Below are 17,577 nucleotides of genomic sequence, written 5' to 3'. Positions count from 1 at the left end.
ACATCCTCTCCAATACACGTTGCAAAACTGAAAGCCCGAAAACATTGTGATGACAGAAATAATGATCATGTCATCAGCAGGCAAATGACAAGCTCGCCCCCTAGTGTCAAGTAAGGAAGATAACAGAAAAAGCAAACATACTTAAAAGGCACAACCACCACAAAGAACATAATCTCTACCTTACCAAGAATCTGGAGCGAACACTAATAACACAAACTACTAATCAATCAAAATAGTTTATTCACAGGGACAATTAAAAAGGTTCAGTTCTGAGGGACAAAACGTATCACCAACCCTTGCATACAAATCCCTAGCTGAAGTTACCTTATTAGCTGTGCCAGATGAGTAGCCTGGGGATGTTAATTTTTAACATGTGAATGTCTCCACTAAAGGAAGGCTTATGTTGTATCCTCTTTAGCAACCCTGAAGCATAATGGCCTTTAACTGTTACGTCACACGTAACTCCCAATCTCTGAATTTGCTGAAAGATCTGACTCTAAAGGCAAAAAGGAAGCCCACACCAATGATTAAGTCAGAGGGTGGCAGTCATGACTATTTAACTGTTCTCAGCTCCTTAAACCCGCTATTATGTAAATCAAGATACTTTCTGATTTTTTAAGCCCTCCCAACTAAAATAATGATGCTAATGATGATGATGTCTGATTCTTTCAGGCCCTGTGGCTGCTAATTTTTCCAACTCCCTGCTCTGTCTCTCCTGCCCACCCCTCCAATCTCTATGGCTCACTGGTTTGCTGTTTTTCACAGAGCTGCAAGAGTTTGAGAACCAAAATCCCATCAATGTGGATCACACCAGATAAAGGAATACTGATTGAAGTACACATTTCAGACTACATCCCCGTAGGTGACACTCTGGGGCAATGGGTCTATACAATCAGAGTTATTGATATTAAATCGCAAGTCTTTCTGCTCCAGCAGGTCGACCTCCAAGGGCTGCATCAGAAGTAGGAGGTGCCAGCCTCAGGCTGACTGCTGCCTAGGAGGGCGGCCACACTACCCAAACGTTACAGGCTGGACATTTTTCTGCTGCTCTTTGTGCAGCTGTCGGGCCCGATTTTTTAGCTCTTCAGCCTTAGCTTCGTCCTTATCGACACCATCCCCCAGCTTGTACATGCGGCTGGCATTGGCACAGGCCCAGACATGGCCTAGGTCACAGGCTTTCATTGAGTATTTGCATGCCAGGCCCATGTCCTTGGGAAAGCCGGGGGCGCCCTGCAGGAACATGGTACTGAGGTTGAAGCAGCTAGAGGCATAGCTGCCATCACAGGCCCTTGTGTAGTAGTCTCTGGCCCTCTCCAGATCGGGCTGGCCATCCTCATTGACCTGTCCATCATGTGCCAGGAGACCAACGTTGTGGCATGCCTCCAAGGACTTCTTTCCCGGCTTCTCACATGCCATCAGAAAGCAGCTGGAGGCAGCTTTCAGATCCTGGGTTAGTCCACCTGGGAGGAAGGAAAAAAAAGTCAACCTAAGCCAGGGCAGAACCTGAATGTCTCAGGCCAAAGTCAGGGAGCAATTCCTGAATATAGTTTATAAACTTTGAGCTAAGGCAGCACGAAAAGAAGATGGCCTGGTATACTGCACAGACTTTCCAGCTTTTTTAGCCATGGAATCTTCTGTTCAAATGGTATCTTATAAGGAAGCTTAAACAGGTAAAAAGGGTGAAATGATAATATCTACCTCTGGGGGTAACAGCAAGATCATAGCATCTTATAAGCACTTCATTAAACGCTTAATTTTAATATATACTGAATGTGTATTATTTGCCAATTAATATGCTAGGTTCTAAGGAACAGATGCTGTCCCTGCCTTTGTGAATCCTGTGGTCTAATGAGACAGACATTAAACAAGCACACAAGTAAATGTATGATTGTAAGTGTGACAAGCATATGGAGAAAAAGTACAGAATGCTATGAGAATGTATCAGGGCTCTGAACTAGGAGGCAAGGTCAAGGAAAGCTTCCCCAGGGACTTCCCTGGTGGCGTAGTGGTTAAGAATCCGCCTGCCAATGCAGGGGACACTGGCTCGAGCCCTGGTCTGGAAAGATCCCACATGCCTCAGAGCAACTAAGCTCATGTGCCACAACTACTGAGCCTGTGCTCTAGAGCCCGCGAGCCACAATTACTGAGCCCGTGAGCCGCAACTACTGAAGCCCGCGTGCCTAGAGCCCGTGCTCCGCAACAAGAGAAGCCACTGCAATGAGAAGCCCGCGCACCGCAATGAAGAGTAGCCCCCGCTCACCACAACTAGAGAAAGCCTGGGTGCAGCAATGAAGACCCAATGCAGCCAAAACTAAATAAAATAAAATAAAATTTAATTTAAAAAAAGGAAAGCTTCCCCAAAGAAGGGACATTTGAGCTGTGATATAATGGAAAAAAGAAGGAAAAGAAAATAAAATATGTAGTGGAGAAAAAAAAAAGAAAAGAAAAAGGCAAAGAAAATTGTTCCAGGCAGCAGGAATAGGATACAAAGAGAAAAGGAGCCCATGTGGCTAGAACCCAGAAATCGCTAAGGAAGGGAGGCTGGAGGGCAGGCAGGGGCCAGATCATGGAGTGTCTGATGGGTCTCCTTAAGGACCTTGCACTTAATCCTAGGAGCAATGGGAAACTGCTAATGGATCCTTTTAAGGAGAGGTGGTGACAGGGCTCACTTTTTTCTTTGTTTTGTTTTTTAATGGAACATTTCAAATCTCCATTCTCAAAAAGAGAAACATTTTAAGTATCTCAATGTTTAGTTTTTAAAGTCATTCCAAACATACCACCTAGAAATAACCATCATTATCATTAAGAGGACACCATGCCAGTCATCTTCATAGCATGTGTTCAAATTAAATGTCAGCTGGCTGAATGGACAGGTAGACAGAAGCAGAGTTGACCCTTGAATGATATGAGGGTTAGGGGCGCCCACACAACCAAAAATCCAAGAATAACTTAAGAGTCAGCCCTCCCTAAATGTGGCTCCTCCACATTGGCAGACTCAACCAGCAGAGGACTGTGTAGTACTACTATAGTATTAATTATTGAAAAAAAAATACCTGTAAGTGGACCTGCATAGTTCAAACCCATGTTGTTCAAGGATCAGGTGTATTCTGAAAAACTGGATTACCCGTGCTACTTATAAATAAAAAATTTAACTTTGATTTTACTTGTATTTATCGTTAAGACAACCAAACTGAAGTGAAACTGAAGAAACTGCTAACTTCAAATGAATATTTCAACAGAGAAATTTCCTAAATGAGCCCCTAGAGTTACAGATTATTAAAAGGTTAGCATCACTGTTTTTTTTTTTTTTTTAACCAAATTTCAGACAGTATTGACTCATGAGGATGTTGTCACCTCACACTTCTCCCTACCTCTCTTGCCCTGCCTTCTATTTTTTGTTAGATATGTTATTTCAACTTCGGGAGACACAGAGCACAGTGGTTACCAAAGCCTGGGCTCTGCAGCCAGAAAACCTAGGCGCCAGTCCTGGCTCCATTACTTGCTGGCAGTGTGAGCTTAGACAAGTTACTTAAACTCTACAAAGCCTCAGTTTTCCTCATCTGTAAAATAAGGACATCTTTCATATTCTGGAAGCTTAAATGTGTCATTACAAAGAGCCTAGTACGTAATAAGTGCTCAGTAAATGCTGCAGCATTTTTATGCCATAAAGGTTTATATTATTTACATTCTATTCAGTTACCCTAATTAGCCCAACATTCATTCTAAATGGGATTCTGCTCATCACCAGTCTTTTCATCAGAGCTCCTCCATTTCTGAATTATTTCTCTTGATTCACCTACTTACTGATTATCAGATAGATTTTTCTAGAAAAGCGTATAGCTTCTACAGCCTCTGAGTTCTTTCAGTTTTGAGAATGCATTCTTGCCACCTTTCTATTTAAACAGTATATAATTAGCTCTTGCTTTTATATCCAGCCTGATAAACCTATGCCTTTTACTGGAGTGTTTACTTAGATTTAATGCAATTCTTGATATAGCTGGGTTTAAGTCTACAACCTTATTTGTTTCCCATTTGTCCCAAATGTTGTTTGTTCCTTTTTTCCCTTTCTTACAATTCTTTTGAATTGTATATTTCTAATAGTCCATTTCATTCTCATCATTGGCTTTTTAGTAATACTTCTTTTATCAGTGGTTTACCTAGTGAAAATACTATGTATACTTAATCACCATCTACCAAGAATTAATATTACAGCACTTCACATATAATGTAAGAACCTTACAATAGTACACTTTCATTTACCACATTTCTATCCTTTGTACTACTGCTGTCATGTTTTACTTCTAAATATATTACTTATTTGTTTGACTTCTATATAGTGTAAGCCCCATAACATATAACTATTATTTTTTTAAGTCAAGCATTTTTTTTTTTTTTTTTTTTTGCGGTACGCAGGCCTCTCACTGTTGTGGCCTCTCCCGTTGCGGAGCACAGGCTCCGGACGCGCAGGCTCAGTGGCCATGGCTCATGGGCCCAGCCGCTCTGCAGCATGTGGGATCTTCCCGGACCGGGGCACGAACCCACGTCCCCTGCATCGGCAGGCGGACTCTCAACCACTGCGCCACCAGGGAAGCCCATAACTATTATTTTTGCTTCAGTTTTTTAAAGACATTAAAAAATGAAAAAATTCTTACATTTACATGTATATTCCAGTGTGCTTTCTTCTTTTGTATGGATCCTAGTGTCCACCTTTTTATCATTTTCCTTCTACCCAAACAACTTTTCTTAACTTTTCTTGTAGTGTAGGTCTGCCAGCGACTCATTCACTCAGCTTTTGTTTATCTGAAAATGAATTTATTTCATTTATTTATTTATCTTTTTGGCTGTGCCACACAGCTTGTGGGATTTAGTTCCCTGACTGGGGACTGAACCTGGGCCCTCGGCAGTGAGAGCGTGGAGTCCTAACCCTTGGACTGCCAGGGAATTCCCCATCTTCATTTAAAAAAATATTTTCAGGGGTAGGATAGGGAGGGTGGGAGGGAGGGAGACGCAAGAGGGAAGAGATATGGGAACATATGTATATGTATAACTGATTCACTTCGTTATAAAGCAGAAACTAACACACCATTGTAAAGCAATTATACTCCAATAAAGATGTAAAAAAAATACTTTCAATAAAGTAGAACTCAAGTTTGAGAGTTTTTTTCTTTCAGCATTTAAAAGATGTTCTTTTGTCTTCTGGCTTACATTACTTCTGATGAGAAGTCAGTGATTATTCTCACCAATGTTCCCCTCAATGTGTCTTTTTCTCTGACTGCTTTTAAGATTTTCTCTTTACCTTTGGCTTTCAGCAAATGGTAATAATGTGTCTAGGTATGATTTCATTGGTTATCCTGTTTGGATCCAGTAAGCTTCATGGATCTGTGGAGTGATATTTTTCATCAAATTTGGAAATTTTATACTGTTATTTCTTCAAATACTTTTTTCTGCCCCAATCTCTTCTCTTTCTGGACTCCAATATACGTTATGTTAGATTAAGGGATAGTGAACCCCACAGGATGAGGCTCTGTGTTTTGCTTTTTCTCTCTCAGTGCTTCAGTTTACATAACATCTTCAATCCTGTCTTCAAGTTCACCGATCTTTCAAATTCACTGATTATTTCCTTCTGATGTGTCCAATTTGCTATTAAGCCTGTCCAGTGAATTTTTCATTTCAAATATTATGTTTTTCAATTGCAGGATTTCATTTGGTTCTTTTTAATAGTTTCAATTTCTGTGATGAGACTTCCCATCTGTTCATTCATTGTGTCCATCTTTTATTTAAACCCTTTAATAAATTTATTTTCCTTGTTTAAAAATATTTGACTGCTAATTCCAACATCCCTGTCACATCTGGGTCTGTTTCTATTGACTGCTTTTTTTCTGTTTAGCAATTTCTTACTTTATGCTGGACATTGTAGATGCTACTTTGTTCACTCTGGTTTGTTGTATTCATTTAAAGACTGTTATACTCTGGTTTCTCTTCAGATCACATAAATCTTTCACCTTTTACTAAAGACTGTTGAGTTTTGTTCTCACAAGTAACTAATTCACTGGTGACTCAGCCTGATCCTTTTGAGGCTTGTTTCTAAGTTTTGGAACCTTTCTGCAGTCTGTATTCAATGAGATCTCTCCACTCTGGCTGGTGGAATTCAAACAACTCCCAACACTGTGAAACCTCTGGAGTCTCTTTTCAGTTCACACCTCCCCAGTAGCTTTTCACTGCAAGGTCTCTCAGAGTCTCCTCCTATGCATGTGCAGCTTAACACTGAGCCAAAGACTTAAGAGCACCCCTATGTGGCTATCTGGAGCTCCTTCTCTGTGTAGCTCCTTCTTTGGTATCCTGTCCTGCAAACTCTGGCAGCCTCAGTGGCCAGAAACTCTGACCTCTGCCTCATCAGTTCAGCAAGACTATCATACTCTACTTGGCTTCCACCTCTTTGTGCCTAGTCTGAAAAGTACCTCCAGGCAAAAAGCCAAAGCAATCATTCATGGGGCTCATCCTGTGTGTTTCCCTTTTCTCAGGGATCACTGTACTGCACTGCCTATTTTCCAATGTCTGAAAATAGTTGCTTCATATATTTTATTGAATCCATGGTTTATATCCTTAAAAGTTCATTTTAGTTGCCTTATGGAAAGATTAGATACCTGCATTAATGAAGCAGGAGACGAAGGTGGCTTGGATAAATATGGTAGCAGGAAAGGGAGAGACAGGACAGATCTGAAACATATTTTAGAGCTAAACTGGCCACAAGCTACTAGGTAGGGAGAGATACCACTTGCTAAACTGGAAGACAAAAGGGGTGCAATATGTGGGAGGAAAAGAAAACAATTAAGATTTCTATATTGGATTTGTTAAGTTTGCGATGCCTGTAAGAACTCCAAGTCAAATTTTCCAGTAAACAAACAGTCAACTATATGCAGTCTGGAGTGGTTTTGCCTAGAGATAAAGGTTTGTTTGCAATTATCATCACTAACTTATTCACTGCCACATCCTAGAGACCACCACTATTAATTTTTGGTGTATTTCCTCCTACTACCTTTTCAATGTAGTTTGGTCTTGTTTTTACATGTTGTAATCATGTGTTTGTTCTTCACTCCCCATTAGAAACCCATCTTCATATGTTTTATTAAGAATATTTCATCAAAGAGACGTATCAGAATTACTTTCCACTTCCTTTTAAATGGCTTCACAAAAATAGTTCAAAGCTGATTTCACTGATGAAAACACCTGGGCAAAATACCTTGGGACACTCTAAGTGTCCAATCCAAGGTAACTTCTGCAGCAACCAACACAAACCAGACCTGTTCACACTGACAGAATGTTTTACAATTTAACAAAGCAGTCACGTGTGAGTTCATTTGATGCTTAGAAAAATCCTATGAATAAGGTGTGAGCTGACCTTATTACTACAATCTTGTCACTGAGGTATTTGTAGCTCAGGGAAGGAAAATGCCTTGCCTGATACCACACTGTCCATTAGTGCTCAGGATGAAAAGTGACCTCCCACTCTTCCCCCCTGCCCCAAGCTATCCTTGATAAAAGGAGAGTTATTAACCAGTCTTTGTCAAGAAAGGACACTGGATGTGTTTTCAGAACAGAGGGCAAATTCTTAGGCTCAGAACTAGGCAGGGGGTCAACAGTATTGGCTTTTAGACATGGCAGGGCCCAAGGTCTCCTAACTAACAATCCAAAAGAGTCTGAGTAGCAAAGATCAGCTAATGGGATCTCCTGTGACTACACCCGACCTCGAGGAAATTATTTAACAACGTCAGCTTAACAGAGGATTAAGTATTATTCTCTAAACACTCTTGTGTTCTTTCACCTGCTTACCTGCTCTCTATTCTGAAGAGAAGACATAACTCTATTCTACCTCCAGCAAATAAAATCTGCTCTGTCCTTTAAGAACCAGTTTCAATGCCTCCTCCTCTCAGCACCCCCTGATGATGACATGCTCCCAGAACTGAACCCCAAAAGTACTTTACATGTCTCTCTATAAAGATACTTATCGGGGCTTCCCTGGTGGCGCAGTGGTTGAGAGTCTGCCTGCTGATGTGGGGGACGCTGGTTTGTGCCCCAGTGGGAGGATCCCACATGCCGCAGAGCGGCTGGGCTCGTGGGCCGTGGCTGCTGGGCCTGCACATCCAGAGCCTATGCTCCGCGGCGGGAGAGGCCGCAGTGGTGAGAGGCCCGTGTACCGCAAAAACAACAATAACAACAACAAAAAGATACTTATCAAGCTCTCCCAGGTTAACAGGTATTAGTATAAATACTTCTTCCCTGGGGAGGGGGTAAAAAAAAAGATTTCTTCCCCCACGCTGGTCCATCTTTGCTTCACTGTACAGAGTAAATACTAAAAATTTGCTCAACGAAGGAGCACTTAAGAAAGAAAAAAGTCTCAGTGCACAACCATTAATCATATAAGTTTGTCAAAGAGAAGGGAAAATAATTTCACAACCTCCACAACCTCTTTTGTTCTCCTTAATTCAATAAGGAACTAAAAGTCCCTGTGGAAAATGTAGTAAAATATGATATAAAGACAAAAGGATCCCAAAACTTTACCAAGACACAAATTCAGAGACTAAACAACTAGGAACATTTTTATTTTTGCACAGTATATTATATAGCTGAGTTCACATCATACGTAACTTTGTGTTCCGCTTTCTTCACTGAATATTGTATCATAAACCTTTCCTGATGTCAACAAAAATTATTTTAAAATATTATTTTTTTTCTTTTTTCACATCTTTATTGGAGTGTAATTGCTTTACAACGTTGTGTTGGTTTCTGCTGTACAACAAAGTGAATCAGCTATACATATACATATATCCCCATATCCCCTCCCTCTTGAGCCTCCCTCCCACCCTCCCTATCCCACGCCTCTAGGCTGTCACAAAACATCAAGTTGATCTCCTTGTGCTATGCAGCAGCTTCCCACTAGCCATTCATTTTACATTTGGTTGTGTACATATGTCAATGCTACTCTCTCACTTCATCCCAGCTTCCCCTTTCCCACTGTGTCCTCAAGTCCATTCTCTAGGTCTGCGTCTTTATTCCTGTCCTGCCACTAGGTTCAACAGTACCACGTTGTAGATTCCATATATACGTGTTAGCATACGGTATTTATTTTGCTCTGACTTACTTCACTCTGTATGACAGATTCTGGGTCCATCCACCTCACTGAAAATAACTCAATTTCATTCCTTTTTATGGCTGAGTAATATTCCATTGTATGTATGTGCCACATCTTCTTTATCCATTCATCTGTTGATGGACATTTTGGTTGCTTCCATGTCCTGGCTGTTGTAAACAGTGCTGCAATGAACATCATGGTACATGTCTCTCTCTCTCTCTTTTTTTTTTTTTTGCGGTACGGGGGCCTCTCACTCTTGTGGCCTCTCCCGTTGCGGAGCACAGGCTCCGGACACGCAGGCTCAGCGGCCGTGGCTCACGGGCCTAGCTGCTCTGCGGCATGTGGGATCCTCCTGGACCGGGGCACGAACCCACGTCCCCTGCATCGGCAGGCGGACTCCCAACCACTGCGCCACCAGGGAAGCCCATGTTTCTTTTTGAATTATGGTTTTCTCAAGGTATATGCCCAGTAGTGGGATTGCTGGGTCATATGGTAGTTCTATTTTTAGTTTTTTAAGGAACCTCCATACTGTTCTCTATAGTGGCTGTTATCAATTTACATTCCCACCAACAGTGCAAGAGGGTTCCCTTTTCTCCATACCCTCTCCAGCATTTATTGTTTCTAGATTTTTTGATGATGGCCATTCTGACCAGTGTGAGGTGATACCTCACTGTGGTTTTGATCTGCATTTCTCTAATGATTAGTGATGTTGAGCATATTTTCATGTGTTTGTTGGCAATCTGTATATCTTCTTTGGAGAAATGTCTATTTAGGCCTTCTGCCCCTTTTTGGATTGGATTGTTTGCTTTTTTGATGTTGAGCTGCATGAGCTGCTTGTATATTTTGGAGATTAATCCTTTGTCGGTCGTTTTGTTTGCAAATATTTTCTCCCATTCTGAGGGTTGTCTTTTCTTCTTGTTTATGGTTTCCTTTGCTGTGCAAAAACTTTTAACTTTCATTAGGTCCTATTTGTTTATTTTTGCTTTTATTTCCTTTACTCTAGGAGGTGGGTCAAAAAGGATCTCGCTGTGATTTATGTCAGCGGAGTGTTCTGCTTATGAAGAAACATTATTTATTTATTTATTTATTTTTAATAAATAAATAAATTTATTTATTTTTAAAATATATTTATTTATTTATTTTCGGCTGCATTGGTTCTTCATTGCTGCACACAGGCTCTCTCTAGTTGCGGCGAGTAGGGGCTACTCTTCGTTGAGGTGCGTGGGCTTCTCAACGCGGTGGCTTCTCTTGTTGCGGAGCACAGGCTCTAGGCGTGCAGGTTCAGTAGTTGTGGCACGCGGGCTCAGCAGTTGTGGCTTGCAGGCTCTAGAGCACAGGCTCAGTAGTTGTGGTACACAGGCTTAGTTGCTCTGCGGCATGTGGGATCTTCCCAGACCAGGGCTCGAACCTGTGTCCCCTGCATCAGCAGGCAGATTCTTAACCACTGCGCCACAAGGGAAGTCCCAAAACATTATTTTTTAATGGGCTAAATAACATTCCAGCTGCTGGAAGTAACATTATTTATTTAACTAAACTGCTACTGTTGGCACATAGATTTTTTTTTTTTGTGGTACGTGGGCCTCTCACTGTTGTGGCCTCTCCTATTGCGGAGCACAGGCTCCGGACGCGCAGGCTCAGCAGCCATGGCTCATGCGCCCAGCTGCTCTGCGGCATGTGGGATCTTCCCGGACCAGGGCATGAACTTGTGTCCCCTGCATCGGCAGGTGGACTCCCAACCACTGCGCCACCAGGGAAGCCCAGATTTTTTGAAAAAATAATTAATATAATGCAGTTATATATTACTTATAAATTATAAATTAATGAAAATAAAATTCTGCCAGATAGATAATGCTCGGGTGAGAATCTTTGCATATAATCTTTATTTGCATTTCCAGTTATTTCCTTAGGAAAAGATACTAGGAGAGTTACTAGGCCAAAGAAATGCTCCTCTGTTCAAGCAAGGGAACCTGATATTCCTATTAATGCTAAACTTTCTTCAACTTTGAGACTACCATAGACCCCATGTCCCATGTGAAGGGAGAAATAGCCCACACAGCTCCAGAGATTTTAAAAGACATCCTCTTGATCAAACTTTCACTGAACATCCTTCTAACCAGGCTTCACTGGGTACTGGGAACAAGGGATCATCCTCAAGAAGCTCATGATCTAGTGAGCAAAAAAAGAACTGCCTGTCTAAGGTCATATTCCCTATTTGTGGTGGTTTTAAAACATGCCCATAAATTCTTTTTTTTTTTTAATTTATTTAATTCATTTATTTAAATAAATTTATTTTTGGCTGCGTTGGGTCTTCATTGCTGTGCACGGGCTTTCTCTAGTTGTGGTGGCGAGCAGGGGCTACTCTTCGTTGTGGCATGCAGGCCTCTCATTGCGGTGGCTTCTCTTGCTGCGGAACATGGGATCTAGTTGTGTGGGCTTCAGTAGTTGTGGCACGCAGGTTCAGTAGTTGTGGCATGCAGGTTCAATAGTTGTAGCTCACAGGCTCTAGAGCACAGGCTCAGTAGTTGTGAAGCAAGGCTTAGTTGCTCCACAGCACGTGGGATCTTCCTGGACCAGGGCTTGAACCCGTGTCCCCTGCACTGGCAGGCAGATTCTTAACCACTACGCCGCCAGGGAAGTCCCAGCCCATAAATTCTTGATATTCCTTCTTTCAACAGGTGGAATTTAAGTTTTCTCCAATTAGTGTAAGCTAAACTTACTGACTCATTTCTAATAAACAGAGTGGAATAGAAATGAAAAGTGTGTGACTTCCAAGGGTATAGTATAAAAGACACTGTGGATTCCATCTTGCTCCCTCTTTGGATCACTCACTCTGGAGGAAGCCAGATGCCATGTCACCAGGACATACAAGTAGCCCATGAAGAGATCCATGTGACAAGGAACTGAGGTCTCCTGACAACAGCTGGCAAGGAACAGAAGCTTTCACCAACAGCCGTGTAAGTGAGCCAGCTTAGGATTGGAAACTCTGGTTCCAGTCAAACCGTCAAAGGACTACAGCCCTGGCTCCCTGGCTAATGTCTTGACTGCAACCTCACTGAGAGACCCTGAGGCACACAGCTCAGCCACTCCCAAATTCCTGACCCACAGAAACTATGTGAAATGATAGGTTTGTTGGGATAATTTGTTATTTAGCAATAGATAACTTAAACACTACTGAATACCAACTGCAATTAGGTCATGAGGAGAAAAGCAGATGGAAAGGAATTAATTATTGGTCCCTTCCTCTGGGCCAGGCACATGCTGATGCCTTTACCTACATTACCTTATTTAATCCTCACAACAAACCTGTGAAGCAAGTACTATTTTTTTCTCCATTTTACAGGTGATATAACTGACGCACAGAGCTAATGTGACCAGCTCAAGGTCCCACTACTTGCAAACAGCATTCCTTAAGGTCTGCCTGACTTGAAAGGCTGTGCTCGTCCCTCCATCACTTTGCTAAACTCCTGACTCCAAATTTTCCTACAACATGCTTCCCCGATGCCTGTGAGGACCCTTCTGTAAAGAGGGCTCAGCATGAGCCTCAGGATGTGATGTCAGCACTACCATCAATGATAAGGACCAAAGAAAGCAGGCCCCTCCTTACCTTTCCCAGTCACATAATAGGCCCCCAGTTTGTAGCAGCTATCACTGTGTTTGTTCTCTTCACAGTTGAACTTCAACACCTTGGCAGCCTCATCAAAATTCTTCTGGATCCCTTCCAAATAGTCCACCAGCCGATAGCAACCTGTGAGGAAAGGGCAAAAGGCGCTGTTCAAGTCTGGGGCAGTGGGGAGGGTCTAGGTGTGGCAGGCCAGATGTGCCTTTTATTGAGGACCGGCCTCTCTCCTAAAGAGCGCAGGTAGTGTTCAGCCACTCCTACAAATGGCACTGTCCGCCCTCAGCCTAGGACTGAGCAATGTACAGACTGTGGAGACCTTGGCCCCACACTGGCTCCACCACTCACCGGCCCTCTGTTCCCTGTCAGCAAGGCCCAAAGATGCACTGGCTTCTATAATGAAACTTTGCTAGCTTTGGAACTTCTCAGGAAGCTCAGCAGTAAAACAGTGAGAACCAACAGGGTCCACGGGCTAGTCTTCATAGCTGTAAGAAAGGGATGCTTTGATGACTATACCTTAATCCTTGGCCAGGCTGGGTACATTAAGAAGAAAGAGTCGAAATGGCAGCTACCAAAGGAGTTGGAAGTAGACTCCCTCTCCTTGGCAGTCTCTGGTCCCTCCTTAACATCTCTCTCCTCTGTCCCTTTTTTTTCATCCACAATAACACCCATCTCTTGTTCATTTTCATTCAACAAATATTTGAGCATCTATCTGCATCAATGTACAAGGCACTGCTTTAGTTGATGGGAATACAGTCACTTGCCTGCCTAAAAATTACCTTGTAGAGGAGGAAATACAATAAATAAGTAAATAGGTTAGCAAGATGCATTCAAACCTTAATAAACAAATATGACTGAACTATAACAGGATGATAAGATAGTTCGTTGTGCATGTTGGGGGAATGGTTAACACAGACTGGGCAAGATCAGGGAGGGCCTTATTGGGGACTTCGATGCGTGAGCTGAGATGTGAATAACATGAATGAACTAGCTATTTAAAGACAATGAAATGGGAAGGAGGCAGAAAGTCTCAGGCACAAGGAACAGTAAATAAAAAGACCCAAAAGAGGGAAAAAGCTTGGCACAAATAAGGTATAATGTGGCTGGATCCAGGAAGAAAGAGGCAGGAAGTGAGGAGAAGGTAGGGACCAATCACAGGGCCTTGTAGAAGATAGGAAGAAATTGGGATTTTACTCCAAGTCAATGGCAAACCACTGGAGGGTTTTAAGAAGGGAAGCAATATGATTCGATTTGCTTTTTTTTTTTTTTTTTTGCCGTACGCGGGCCTGTCACTGTTGTGGCCTCTCCCATTGTGGAGTACAGGCTCTGGACACGCAGGCTCAGAGGCCATGGCTCACAGGCCCAGCCGCTCCTTGGCATGTGGGATCTTCCCGGACTGGGGCACGAACACGTGTCCCCTGCATCGGCAGGCGGATCCTGAACCACTGCGCCACCAGGGAAGCCCCCGATTTGCAATTTTAAAAGGTCATTCTAATATATATGTTTGTATGTGTCTGGATGAATATGGAGGAAGTTAAGTGTGAAGGGACACACTCCAACACTGATAATAACAAAAATGTGTTATTTTGTCATTTAAAAAACTAATCAACATTTAAAATAACAAAATAAAAATTTAAACATCAGTCTGTGAGTTGAGAATAGATCTTAAGGGAGTGACAGTGCAAATGGAGAGCCAAGTTAGAAGGCTATTTCAGTAATCCAGGTGAGAAATGATGATTTTGAAGACTAATATAGAAGTAGCTACAGTAACTACAGCCTCCTCTCAGGCTCTCCTTCTAAAGTGCCGCAGCCTGCCCTTCTTATATGCCCACCCTCCCCTACTTCACTGCTCCGTACATCTCCAGAGTACAAAAGCATGTATGGCTCTCCACTGCCTACAGAATAAAGTCTAAATGCCTTTCCGTAGCATTCAAGGTCTGAAACACTCCATAAATAAGACGAAAAGACAACCCTCAGAATGGGAGAAAATATTTGCAAATGAAGCAACTGACAAAGGATTAATCTCCAAAATTTACAAGCAGCTCATGCAGCTCAATATCAAAAAAACAAACAACCCAATCCAAAAAGGGGCAGAAGACCTAAATAGACATTTCTCCAAAGAAGATATACAGATTGCCAACAAAAACATGAAAGGATGCTCAACATCACTAATCATTAGAGAAATGCAAATCAAAACTACAATGAGGCATCACCTCACACCAGTCAGAGTGGCCATCATCAAAAAATCTAGAAACAATAAATGCTGGAGAGGGTGTGGAGAAAAGGGAACTCTCTTGCACTGTTGGTGGGAATGTAAATTGATACAGCCACTATGGAGAACAGTATGGAGGTTCCTTAGAAAACTAAACATAGAACTACCATATGACCCAGCAATCCCACTACTGGGCATATACCCTGAGAAAACCATAATTCAGAAAGAGTCATGTACCACAATGTTCATTGCAGCTCTATTTACAATAGCCAGGACATGGAAGCAACTTAAGTATCCATCGACAGATGAATGGACACAGAAGATGTGGCACATATATACAATGGAATATTACTCAGCCATAAAAAGAAACGATATTGAGTTATTTGTAGTGAGGTGGATGGACCTAGAGTCTGTCATACAGAGTGAAGTAAGTCAGAAAGAGAAAAACAAATACCATATGCTAACACATGTATATGGAATCTTGGAAAACAAAAATGGTGCTGAAGAACCTAGGGGCAAGACAGGAATAAAGACACAGATGTAGAGAATGGACTTGAGGACATGGGGAGGGGGAAGGGTAAGCTGGGACGAAGTGAGAGACTGGCATGGACTTATATACACTACCAAATGTAAAAGAGCTAGCAGGAAGCAGCCTCATAGCACAGGGAGATCAGCTGGGTGTTTTGTGACCACCTAGAGGGGTGGGATAGGGAGGGTGGGAGGGAGACGCAAGGGGGAGGAGATGTGGGGGATATATGTGTATGTATAGCTGATTCACTTTGTTATAAAGCAGAAACTAACACACCATTGTAAAGCAATTACACTCCAATAAAGATGTTAAAAAAAAAAAAAAGGTCTGACACACTGTGGCCCAGGGTCCCCATCAATCTTATTTCTGACTACATTCTGACTTCAACCTTTCAAAAGAGCATTTTCTTCTCTTCCTCTGCTCCATTTTATCAACACTACTTGACTATCCCTCCTGACCTCTTCCAGAAGTCTTCCCCAACCATTCTGCTCCTCAGTGACTCCAACTCCTGTGAAATCTCCCTACACTCAGGGCATAGACCAGCCCTCAAAGAACAGCCCTGGGTTCTTTTTAAGCCATCTTACACTGCAGAGCAACTCTGTGTAGCTGGTCAGCTTCAAGCTAGACTGCAAGCTATTTGAAGGTAGGGCCAGTGCCATTTTTTTCCCCCTTTATAAAAATGAAGTAAGAAGAAGAAAACCACCCAAAGGTACTGGCTGCTCTGGGTGGCCCCTTCTGGACATCACCATCCACCCACACACTGAAGTCAACTCAATGTTCGCAGAACACACGGGGCACATTCACGCCTCAGAGCCTTTTCACTAGCTGTTACCTCTGCCTGGCATGATTCTCCCTTACCTTCTTCAACACTGTTCAAATGCCACTCTCCCAATGATTCTCCCTGACGTCTCAATTTAAAATTGCCCTCCTGAACTCCTGATACCTCTCAGTCAGTTCTTCTTCCCATTACACTTACTACCTTCTAACAGAATATCTCATTTATTTTCTTATGTTTCTTGTCCAGTACCCCCGACTAGAATGTAAGCTCCACGAGGACAGGACGTTTTATCAGTTCACTGATGTAGCCCCAGTCCCTCTACTCCAAACGCCCGCGCGCTTCTCTTCCTTCCAGCCCGGCCTCCAGGCTCGGTGCCGGCAGAGTAAGCCCCGGCTGCGAGCCCCGCAAGTCACGTGGAACCCATCCTGCCCCTCCCCAACACACAAAGAGCCGTCCGCGTCCTACAGACCCCGCGTGTCCGGCCCGCGGCTCCTTCCAGATCCTCTCAGAGGTCGCTCGCGCGACCCGTCCAGCCCCCGGCCCCTGCGCACCGAGCCCTCACGTGTCCTTAAGGCCGTGCAGGCGACGCTCACCGTCCGGGTTCTTCTCGCGGTAACACTGGTAGTTGCACTCCACCTCCATGTTCTCCAGAAAGGACTTCACCTGCTCCTCGTCCTGGAAGTCCACCACGCCCGCCATCGCTCTTGCTCGCCCAGCCAAAATCACCCAGCCACTCTGCCCCTGGCCACGCCGCCCGCCCCCCCCACCCCGCCTCACGGTTACGTGAGCCGGCGGAGGGGCGGGGCCTGGGAGGGGTGTGCCGCCGAGGTCCGCGGTCACCCGGGCGCCCGGAAAGCACCGTTCCCGGAGCCTAGGCTCTCCTCCGTACTCATGCTGTTAGTCTTTGGCCGTCCCATCTTTCCCTCTGGTCAGCCCACTCCTGAAAGTGGTAGCAGCCTTTCTGCAGCACTTTGTCCCAGCCTTGTGGTCTTAATGCTTCTCTGCCTGCAGTCATTGATTCCATTCATTCGTTAATTCGGTGTTCCCTAAGCGCCTCTGTGTGCGTCACCAAGTGCTTGGTTTTAGTAATACAACAGCTAGGTAGTATGGCCCCTGCCTTTAAATAGCTTGCAGTTTAGTAGGAAGGCATTTGTTTATTCATTCAGCAAGTATTTTGAGCACCTACTATGTGCCAGATGTAGCTAGACAAACCAGTGTTCATAAGTCTGTACAAGTGCAATGAAAAATCTGGTTCATCTCTGCTTTCCTCCCAGACCTACCCTGTGCCTCCAACATGAATGACCTAAGGAAT

The 17,577-nt window shown here is 43.3% G+C and overlaps 1 protein-coding gene across 1 annotated transcript; it reads right to left on the bottom strand.

The window, feature by feature from the left end:
* Positions 1 to 223: 223 nt before the first annotated feature.
* LOC101280318 (cytochrome c oxidase assembly factor 7) lies at positions 224 to 17,038 on the bottom strand. Its single transcript, XM_004273845.4, has 3 exons — positions 16,859 to 17,038; positions 12,735 to 12,875; positions 224 to 1,460 (listed from the first exon to the last, which is right to left on the bottom strand). Exons 1-3 carry the CDS (start codon positions 16,962 to 16,964, stop codon positions 1,012 to 1,014), a joined length of 696 nt encoding a protein of 231 aa, XP_004273893.1. The 5' UTR covers positions 16,965 to 17,038; the 3' UTR covers positions 224 to 1,011.
* Between the last annotated feature and the right edge of the window lie 539 nt (positions 17,039 to 17,577).

Source organism: Orcinus orca, chromosome 1 (genome assembly GCF_937001465.1).
Source record: "Orcinus orca chromosome 1, mOrcOrc1.1, whole genome shotgun sequence".
In the NCBI taxonomy this organism is placed as follows: domain Eukaryota; kingdom Metazoa; phylum Chordata; class Mammalia; order Artiodactyla; family Delphinidae; genus Orcinus; species Orcinus orca.
Note: the sequence above shows the minus strand (reverse complement) of the source record. Positions and strands in the feature narration are given on the sequence as shown.

Excerpts from the sequence above, each read along its gene's own strand:
- LOC101280318 (XM_004273845.4), bottom strand. The coding sequence starts at position 16,964 with ATGGCGGGCGTGGTGGACTTCCAGGACGAGGAGCAGGTGAAGTCCTTT. Across the intron at positions 12,876-16,858 it reads CCGCGAGAAGAACCCGGACG|GTTGCTATCGGCTGGTGGAC; the intron begins GTGAGCGTCGCC and ends CTTTCCTCACAG. Across the intron at positions 1,461-12,734 it reads CTATTATGTGACTGGGAAAG|GTGGACTAACCCAGGATCTG; the intron begins GTAAGGAGGGGC and ends CCTTCCTCCCAG.